Raw genomic sequence first — 10,867 nt, 5'->3', positions numbered from 1 at the left:
CTTTCCATTTTCACAATTATAATGATGGAGCACATCTCATGCCATCAATTTATTTAATAATGTTTTGCCCAGAGTGAGCTATCATCATTATTGCAAATCTATAATCCTATTTTTTATCCTCACCTTGCAAACATCTCATCAATATGTTTTTAACTTTTTTATAATGAAAATACTCAGCGATGCAAAGATGTAGAAGTCATATAGATGAGAGAACATTCATGGACCAAGACCTCAAACATGGAACATTCATTATTATTGCCTCAAAAGAGGACGGTTCACCCAATGAAAATATAACAAGCAGTCGACATAGCATTAGAATGGAAGAAGTAACAAACATCTAAAAAAATCCTCCATAAACTGCATGAATATCAGCATCTTGCCGACTAGAAAACGATTATGGCGGTGCATAGCCCCATCCACCATTTCCAATGGAAGATTGATCTAAATTGGCACCATTATATCCCAAGGAAGAATCCATCCATGGGAATCCATTGTTGTATACTGGATCTACCATAGGATAGCCCCATGGGTTGTACCCAAATGTGTTACCAAAGACTTCATTGACACCAGAGTTGGCTAACTGTGGGTAGGAATCCAAATTGTGCTGGGGGGTTGACTTAGGGCCAACATAGTTTTCTGGTTGCTGCACTGTGTTGCATTGACTTGGATAATTTTGAAGATGTAGGTCTTGGGGTGTAAACAACTCATGTAACATATCAGGGATTGGATGCAGTATGGAAGCATACTGCGGTTCCGAAGCTGGTGGTTTAGAATTATGAGCTTGTGTTACCTCCATAGGAAGAACTGGTGCGAAAGTTTGTGTGCATGCTGACGTTAGTGGAACCGAAGGCAACTGATGATCCGAAAGGTGGCGAGACCATGAAAACTGCGCCACTGACGGGGGAGTAGTGTGCATGTGATCCAGTGATTGGCCTCTTGGTGGTAGCATGTTCCTTTTCATGCTCAGGCCACCATTTTTTGCATCGAGGCCATGATGCAATGGAGGTAGTCGGCTTGTAATGTCCTCATGGGCCCTTGATAGTTCATTGAAGAGCTTGTTAAGATCTTCTAGACAGAGATCTTCTTCCTTTGAGAAGATAAGGTTTGCCTCCATCCCTGGATTCTCATCTTGGATCTCCTTCATACGTTGGATGGATAGTTTGTTTCTCTTATCCTCCATCGCACTCTTCATGTCCAGCTGAGCCACCTTAGATTGCAGTAATGCAATCTTAGAAGCTTTTGCCTCATCGAGAAATGGAGCTGCTGGTGGAGCTCCTGACAAAAAAGCATCAACAATGGGCTTAGCAGATGGCGTACCAAATGAGTGTATTTTTCCTCTATCCGTCTCCAGGATGACAGCAACCCTAGCGCCAGTGACGACGGAGAGGTCGGTGGCACCTTTGAACAAACCAAACCGCCTCTTAAAGAAGGTGACATCACGCTCTTTGTCATTAGTGATATATGAGACACCCAACCTTCTTTCCCTCCTCGGCATACTAACACAGAAAACTTGAAAGCAACTTATTACTACAAGTAGGTAGCACAAAGAACTACAAAAACTTAGAGATCTACGGGTATTGTTGTCTAACGACATGTTACTGTGAGATATGAGGATACATACTCAGCTTATATAGAAGGAAAAGCATATTGTAAATGGAAACGGATCAAAATTTATTATAAATAACCGTTGCTATTTGAGTAGACTCGGTCCAAGAAATCTTTGGTAGGTACTCGCATTCGGAATTTATTTATGGATAGTATTAATTGTTATCCAATTATCAAAACCGAGTACATTTACATCATTATTTGGACCTACTAATATATTTACCATTAAAACATTCCTATGTTAGAACAACCATATCCTTATCTAGAAGCATTCAATCTTTAATGGGCAGTAGAATTAATATAATAAACTAATATATTTAAATTTGGAAAACAACTATGGTAAAATCTTATGGTTATGAATTGCTTCCAATTATTCTAATGATTATATTAATTATATGTATATCCTCTGCTAGGAGCCATGTCATGTAAAAGCGGTCAGTTCGTAATATGTTAGTGCAAGTATGGAACTTGTGTTTGTCCTTTTGTGTCTTTACTAGATAACACTACAAAAATATTTTGATCTACCATAGCAAAAAATTGTCGGCTAAGGGATCTTTTCCGTGGTTAACGAGTCTAAGCCGACGAAACAGGTTTTGTGGTGCATATTGCGTCACCTATGGATCTACCAAGGATTTTTCGATCAGTGGCGGTTGAGGGACCTTTAGGCACGAAAAATCGAATAGTGGCAAAAGAGTTTTGGGAGGCCGTTGACTGTTGACGTCATACTAACTGACACGTGGTAGGCGCCGTTAACTAGCCGATAGCGTCATTAAATGGTTGGAAATCCGTGGTAGATGACAAGCCCACACAAAACCTACGATGCCTTAAGAAGGCCGACCCAATAAAGGTGACCAGGGCGGCCCAATTACTTTCTGGGCCGGACCAAGTGACTTGGTTTGACCATTCAACTTGTTAACTAGGCTGCACTTAGCGCGGGGATCGAGCCGAATGGCTTGGTTTAACTGTCAGAAGCTAAATTGACATGCCCATTTAGTAAGTGGGTCGTCCTAACTGAGAGTGGTCCACTAGGTGTATTGGGGTACCACGGTAATGCACATACGTGATAGACTTGGGTTTTCGGGAAGAAGCCTATTTTCGATTGTAGCGTACAGACACAACATACAGGGAACAAAGCGAGTTTTACCCAGATTCAGGGCTCTGGATGAGAAACACTATGTGTTGATTATCTGTTTGTATTATTTATGGGGTTACAAAGGTCGCCGAGATGGCTATGATGAGATCTGGTGTAGCTAGGATTTGTGTATCCAGTGAATGATTTTCTAGATGTCCTCCTCGAAGGCCCCTCCTAGCCTTTAGATGAGAGGCTAGGTCTTAGATACCATGTCCGGGTAGGTTACAAGTTGAAGTTTCCTATCTTGGGCCTTTCCTTGATTGATATTCCAGGTTACATGGCTTCGACTATATAGTAACTTAAAAGGTTTCTTGGGGTTCATAATCTTCATGTGCGTCTGAGCTGCACCAGGTATGATAACGAGAGGTACACATTTGGGTATGTCCACATCAGTAGTCCTCGAGTGTCTAGGGGAGTCGAAGTCTTGCGTAGAGACTCAATATGAACCCCTGTCAGAGTCGAAAAGTATATGAGGTTACGTTGCGAACCGAATTGAGCTCCTTCTTATGTTAAAGGTATCCAATGCCTCCGTCGGAATTTTTCATGTTTCCATAGGCATGGTAATTAACTGGTAGACCGCCATAGAGGCGAGCGCCATGCCAATGGATGTGATCCAAAGGGATTATATTTACGGCGTAGAGGCAGCATCCAGATTCAATTTCGCAACGGTGTGATTTGGGCAATCGAGGAGTTATAGATTCCACACTCGACGTCATATATATTGAGGTGTATGAAGTTGAATCAATGTTGCGGCAGCATTAGATAAGTTGCACAGTTATTTTCTACCAAGTGCGTGACCAGCGCTCCTGATGGGAGTAGCCCCCGGGTCTATGGGCAGGTGCTTGCAGCTGTGCATCGACTCAAGTTGTAGCACTCGAGGAGGAACCTGACACAAGTTTTTGGCGCATTCCTTGTCTTATTCACTGCTGTTGGAGGATTCGATGAAATATATATGTGAATGTGGGTGTGGCCCTTTTTCCTATCGACTCCTATCGGAGGACTTGATAAAGTAGGTGCTTGACGACATAGCCCATTCCCTGCCAACTCCTGTTGGAGGACTTGATAAAGCAGCTTGGGGAGTCATAAACTCATGTAGGGACTTAAAAGTCATAAGCTTAGTCGAAGTCAACAGTCGGATACGTACCCAGAAGTACATCAGGTCCGCATCTTGTGTCACGTACGCCGTGATCTCAATAGATAACCATATAAGGTGAAGCCACTAGCCGGAAGTACATCACGTCAGCGTCTTAGATCATGGTACGTTCCTAGTTAATAACCATATAAGTTGATATTGCAAACCTGGAAGCATAGTTTGCTTAAAAGTCACAGGGATGACGATTAATGTGCATGGTACATTTTATGGATGGGGACCAATGAATTGCTCTTGGCAAAAACAACGCAACATACTCACACTCGAGTCCCCGGACTCGAACCCAATATATGTTAGGTGTAACTCAGACTCATGTAGCAAAGGCCTTACCTAATTGAGCTCCTACTTATGTGAGGGGTACCCAACGTGTATGTCGAAATTTTTCATCATGTGGTAGGAACAAAAATTTAACTGGTAACACCGAGGCGATCGTCGGGCCAAATACATGAGATCTGAAGGACTTATCTTTACGTCTTAGACACGACATGTAGATATGGTCTTAGAGCGGATGTGATCTGGGTAGTCGAGGAGATATCAAATCCGTACTCGATAGTGCATAGGTTGCAGTAGATGTGGCCGTAAGAAGCCATGAATAGCTACTGCAGAAGGAATTGATGTAGTTGACAAGCTTTGTAGTTGTCCGTACCGGGTGCATGACTAGTCCTCCCGATGGGAGTAGCCCCCTAGTATATGAGTGGGTGCTTGTTGCCGTGCGTAGACTCAAATTGTCATGACACCTCAGGAGGTACTGAACTCACGTCATGCATCTATGAAGGTGATTTATAATTATCAATTGTTGGATGATTTGATGAAGTATGTGCTTGTGAGCGCAGCCCATTTCCATCGACTTCTGTTGGATGACTAGATAAAGCATGTGCAAGGAGATACTCGACTCATGACACCCAAGGAGGTACTCAACTAATGACAGATGAGAAGGCATTGAACTCACACCCTATGTAGTAATATCCGTTGACTCCTGTTAGAGGACGCAATAGAATGGCCCAGTGTAGGTGACGTCACGGATGATGGTATGGTCAACTCGAGTGCTTTTGCATCCACGTGCTCCCAATGAGAGTAGCCCTGAGAGTAAGACCCGACCCTTGGGGTGCACCCATGGCGAGGAGGGCAGTAGCGGTCCTGGTAGTTCCGAACAAAAAATAATTTCGAACAAATGTCAAATAAATTTTTTATTTTTTTAAGTGAGCAATTATAAAAACCGGCCGAAAACCAAACAGACAGTCAAAACCCGAGAAAAGAAAAAAACTAAACCGACATAAAACCAACCAAACCAGAAAAAGAACAGAAGAAAAAAACGCAAAAAACGCAAAACAAACCTAGATGGGCCGCGGCCCGCTCGCTCCCGCACGGGGACAAGCGTTAATCCGCCCCACGGCTCGGCAATGTATAGGATTTTCCGTTAATAAAAGACATGTCAAAGGGAAAAAGCAATTAAGTATTTTTTGTACGAATATAACTAGGCCCATAAAAACATGCGTGTCTGATGCTCTCTTTTAATCAAGGAAAACAAATGTCTGAAACTGAACTTTTTTTTTGTGATTAGGAACTGGCATTAAAAGAAGGGCACCACTAGGGATCGGCTCCCGATATTTGTTTCCAATCGGACCAGCGATTAGCCGTAGGATGTCAAGAAGCTTAACCGTACGATTTCCAGCCAGGCCCGCGTGGCTCTTTCCGTGATCAGGGGAATTGATTGCATGCTTGCTTTGTAAATGCTGATCCCAATAACTGCTCCCGTAATGCACGTGCATGCTTGTTTTGGAAAAAAATCTCCGAGTGACCTCTCCTGTAATGCACGCCAACCTTTCTTCCGCATTTATTCATCCTCACGATAGCTTCTTACTTTGAAGAGGGAAACTGGACCATGAGATTGAGTTCCATGGGAATTCTGTGAAGCATAGTTTCATTAGTAAGAAGCATGCAATTATTTCATCGTTAGCATTATAGTCTTTGATGATATAGTGATATAATTTTGGCTTTGGGAGCAACCAAGTTGGTAGTAGGAAGCACATGTGAGGCTAGTAGAATCCATGGTATGTGAAGTGACGCAAAGTCGGATTGTCAGAAGCACATTGCTTAATTGTCGGAAGCATAGAAATGATACATAAGAATCACTGTTATTTTCTGTTGCTACGCCTTTTATAATAAACAAAGCAAAGAAGATATGGGCAGGAAGCATCGCACGATCGTCGGGCAGCAGCAGCCAGCATCACACCACTCAACGACCAGGACGGAGAAGGTGGCGTCCATGGACTCGGCGTATTCACTGAGGTCAAAACCCACAAGCTCGCGGACGAGAACCATGAACCACTTGACACCGGGCGTCGTCGTGCGCTGATGCGGCTGTTGGTGCTCCGCTCCTCTCCCCTGTCAGCCCGAAGGGCCCCTGCTCGAGCTCGGGGCCACAGGCCGTGCAACATCAACGAGGTCATCTAGAAGCTCCAGCGGCATCGGGAGATGGCCTAACACTACGTCAATGGAAACCAAGAGGACGAGAGCCATGAAGCACACAAACCACCAAGAGGACCAGAGCCATGAAGCACACAAATTACGGTTTGCTTCCTTACAGTTTGAGGACACTAATTACAGTTTGCTTCCTTAGTAGCATAATTTGTCCCCGTTGCTGCAAGATTGCTTCCAGTACAATTACAATTTAATTTGATCTAAACAAATGTTTACAATGTAACTATTTGCGATCCACAGATAAGATTGTTTCCATCAAGGAAAATTTAGTTTCACAGCCACCAGTATGCTTCCAATATAGCACAAGATTGTTTCCATCGACTAAATAATTATTTCAGACCAATAGGATTTTATTTTCATCAAGAGAAAAAATACACTCATTTGTAACAACGATTACATATATGTTTCAAGCTAAATAGGTTTTTTCCCTTACAAATCATTGGAAATCTACTTCCATAGTAACAAAAATATGTTGCATTCAACAACACAACATAGACTGCTTCAGAATAAATCGACATCTGGAATGGAAGTCTGCTACCATGTTTTGAAACAAAAAATGCTGCAAACAACATAGTAGACACAATCAAATTGGGCCTCCTTCATGGTGAAAAAAGAATGTGCGCTGAAAAAAGGTATAATTTCAAATAACACATTGGGTGGCATGAACGTCTCAGTTTGCATAAATGTTGCAATAAAAAAGTACTAGGCAACATGTGTGTGCCATCCACAGTAAAAAAGGAGAATTCCTAGATGTGATAACAGTCATCATTTGGAAGACAATTGAGAAATAATAGGTACCTGGTGGCAATGTTTAAAATGTCTTACAAATTGGAAACAAATATACAAACTTCAGGAAGCTAGGGTCAGTGCATCTTACATAGGAAGCATATGTAGGAAATATATGAAGCGTGAATACAAACTTTGGAAGCACGGCTGTAATGCCAATCAAGTAAGCACATATTGCATATTTGTGAAGCATATGTAACTCACCACTGGTGGAAGCCTAGAAACATATAAGATTGGAATTGGAATCGGGTATGCTTGCCTCTACCATGTGGCCGCCTCTTCCTTCGACGTGCAAGCCAGCTTAGTCTGAAACAGTTTGTTTGTCTTTTCAGCATATACACATGGGTATCATCACGGATCGACAAGAATAAAGGTAATGCAGTCTGCAGGTTGCAGAAAAATAAATACAGTGTACGGGTGACAGCCGTTGTGTTTGTACCGTCGGGATTTTGCCGTCGCTGCAGATATAGATCGGCCAACGAGGCAACGAGGAAGAGCAGCCTCTCTCCATGGCTGGTGAGCCTCCCCGCTGACAGGTTGTGTCCTAGGTCACTTGCTATTGATTGATAAGGTGATAGGGAACATCGGAAGTAGCCTCCGGGGCACCGCTGATCCAACCGCGCCGGCCGCCGGAAATCAGGGATGCGCCGACGATGATTCCCAGCAGCGGCATTCGTGTCGGCGCAGGACTTGATCCAGCTGGAGACGCAGGTCTTGGCTAGGATGTAAGTTGGACGCGCAGTGGGGAGAGGAGCGGTGGCTCGGTGGGGGGAGCGGATGTGACGAGCAGCATACCGAGCAGCATATCGACTGGGGAGGAGCAAGATGCAGGCGGAAGAGGAATCTAGGGATAGCTAACAGAAACGTAAGGTGCGGGATTAACGGGCCCAAGGTTTTTTCGTGAGAAGCAAAACAATATATGGGCCGTGCGATGGAATAGAAATTGACGGCGACAGATCGGTCCGATGATTTGTTTCGTATCGGACTACGGCGTGGAGTGTTTACCTTAAAAGAAACAATGAAACTGAACTTAGCTGAGTTACTCCACGTGAGGTATTGCTAGTAGCAATAGTTGACTTGCTATTTTTATGTGTGCTCGTAATTGAAAGACCATGCTTTACCTCTACGGTTTTATGTGTTTGTTAACAACATGTGAATGAATTTTAGCGTATGTGCTTAAGTGTTTTGGATTCAATTTTAGCACTACGGATGATGATCCAGTTTTTGCTAGGGTTCCCTCTATCTGATTATTCAACTTAATGTTTGATCTCTATTATTGGTGAATAAGAACATGTTGAGGAGATGTGAAGAAAGATGAGGAGAATCTATGTAGAACACAACATTTAAGGGGCGGATGATGCGGCCTACAGCTGTCCGGATCATCCGAGCTCCCTCACACAGAAGCCCGAGGAAAGTCTTAGAAGATGACACGTGTGCAGATAAAAGCCGGGGCGGATGAAATTTCCATCCGGTCCTGGATGCTCGTTTCATCCATCCCGGATACCAGGTGTTGGTCAGCTACCAGATGCCTGAGCAGATGGTATTTCCATTCGGCCCCCGTCCCTTCGTTTCATCCGGCCCGAATGCCAGAGCCATGGCTCCCAGATGCCAAGCGGAATCTCACTCTATCCGGCCCCCGGAAATTCCCCAGTATATGGGGGTGGCCGTATCATTCGCCAGAACCTTCATCGTCGCCAAGACCAGATCATCTGGGGGGGGGGGGGGGGGATCTTTCGAGGTTAATAAACCCGGATCATCCCCACACCCCTCGATGCTGCAACGGCTACAAGTGTTGTACATGCTATAAAAGGGGGATCCTTCTTCCTCCTCAATCTAGATCTAAGACCAAGACAAAGAACTTCTTCCTCCTCAATCTAGATCTGAGACCGAAGAACACTCTCTCTCCTCCATAAGTCTTGAGCTCCAATCGCGTGTATCTCCATCTCTAACAAATCAAACACCCCAAACTTTGGGAAACGATGGAGGAGGACAAGATCTACCTATATACCCACCAAATTTCGTGATCCCCATACTTTTCTTTGTGGAGTTGGAAACCCCAGATCTCCTTTCTGGGGTCCTTCTTGTTGGGAGCATCTAAAGCTTAGATCCTTTTGTGACTAGTTCGTGATGTTGTTGGGACTCTCCGTCCTTTGTCGAGTGTGTCTCAACCTTGTTTGAAGGTTAGCCGTCTTGACCGACCTTGCTTAGTTAATAAGGTGTGAACGTCTTTGTGGTGTGCTCACAAGGAATAAGGTGATACCTTTGTAGCGGTTAACACCTTTGTGGTGGCACCCCTACTCAGCGTAGACGTACTTTCTCTTGTGGAAGGAACTGCGGAGAATATATCGCGGCTCGCCTCCACTTGCTCCCGGTTGTACCGCTTCCATTTCCTTGTTTGCATCTCATATAGGTTCCTCATTTACTTCAAGAAATCACCTTTATTTTCCCGCTTCGGCTATAAAAATTGAAAAGGGTAAAAACTTGTGAAGCTCCTATTCAACCCTCCTTCTAGTCTCTAGTCTACCCTTTCAGTAATACTCTGCGACAATGATTAATATTTTTCAATCACGTTCCGCTGATCGCCTTGTTGCATGATCAGACGCCGGAGGCATAGACGCCGCCCATTCCGAGAGGAATTGGGTTTTCACCCGGCCTAGAGGGGAATGGTAGGAGGGAGGGGATCCTCGATGGCGCCTCCAATGAGGGAGTGATGCCCGCGGGCGTCACCACCATCATCACCACTGGCCATGAATTTCTCCTGCCGCATGACTCACCATAACCCACCTAGTCAAGCTTCAGCAGCCAGGCGGGCCACAAATCTGACAGAGGAAATCACCCGTCAGATCTGACGCACAACGCTGGAGAGGTCGACGCGTTCGACCAACACTTGCCGCCGAGTCGCCGCCAACGCAGCTGAGGACAGCAGCCAACATCCACCGAGTGCCACCCCAACGGAGAGTCGACCTTGCCAACCATCCCAGGGCCCCGCCGCCCTGATTTCTGGAGCCCCTACCGAGGAGGACACCAACAGCCGCCTCCCTTAGAGCATATCTAAGAGAGCCCGAAAAAGTGCAAACCGAAAAAGTGGTTTTCAGTCTTCCAAAAACGAGAGTTCGTTCGAATTTGGCACTGGCGCAGATTAGAAACCGTAAAAATGGAACTGAAAAGCGGAATTTGAAATGGCGCGGGTAAATTAGGCGATGATCATAGTTCGACATCAATTTGATGCCCCGATTGAGCATCAAAACATACATTGTTCATAAAATTAAAGCTACGTTACTGGTACACCGGCGGGCGCTAGTTAGCTAAAGCAAAATGCGGCCACTATATTGACCTACGCGCGCGGCGATGCCGGTGGTGGCGCAGCGGTTCGGCGGCAGAGGGCGCCAACGCTGTCGTCGATGAGCTTCACGCGTCGTCGGCGTCAAGCTCGACAATTTCGAGCTTGACGCGGCGGACGCGGGCCTCCCGGTGGGCCGCCTCGTATTCACGGACGAGGCGGACGGCTTCTGCCTCCTCCCGGTGGAAGCGCGCGCGAGCCTCCGCCTCGCTGATGGCCTTGGTCTGCGCGAGGACGGCATCCTCCTCGTCGCTGCCGTGGACATAGTCCCCGGTGGAGAAGGTGGGCGACCGCGCGAGGATGAGGTCCTCGTCGTCGTTGCTGTCCGCGACGGGGAGACGCGGTCCGCGGCTTGACTGGCCGGAGGACGAGC

The 10,867-nt window shown here is 45.5% G+C and overlaps 1 protein-coding gene across 1 annotated transcript; it reads right to left on the bottom strand.

Moving 5' to 3' along the window:
* Window positions 1-394: 394 nt before the first annotated feature.
* LOC127315491 (uncharacterized) lies at window positions 395-1,495 on the bottom strand. The gene has a single exon (XM_051345977.1). The coding sequence runs from the start codon at window positions 1,493-1,495 to the stop codon at window positions 395-397; it is 1,101 nt and encodes a 366-aa protein (XP_051201937.1).
* Window positions 1,496-10,867: the final 9,372 nt, after the last annotated feature.

Source organism: Lolium perenne, chromosome 7, assembly GCF_019359855.2.
Source record: "Lolium perenne isolate Kyuss_39 chromosome 7, Kyuss_2.0, whole genome shotgun sequence".
NCBI lineage: Eukaryota > Viridiplantae > Streptophyta > Magnoliopsida > Poales > Poaceae > Lolium > Lolium perenne.
This window is presented reverse-complemented; position numbering and strand designations above follow the sequence as displayed.

Coding starts and splice junctions, on each gene's coding strand:
- LOC127315491 (XM_051345977.1), bottom strand. CDS start 1,495: ATGCCGAGGAGGGAAAGAAGGTTGGGTGTCTCATATATCACTAATGAC.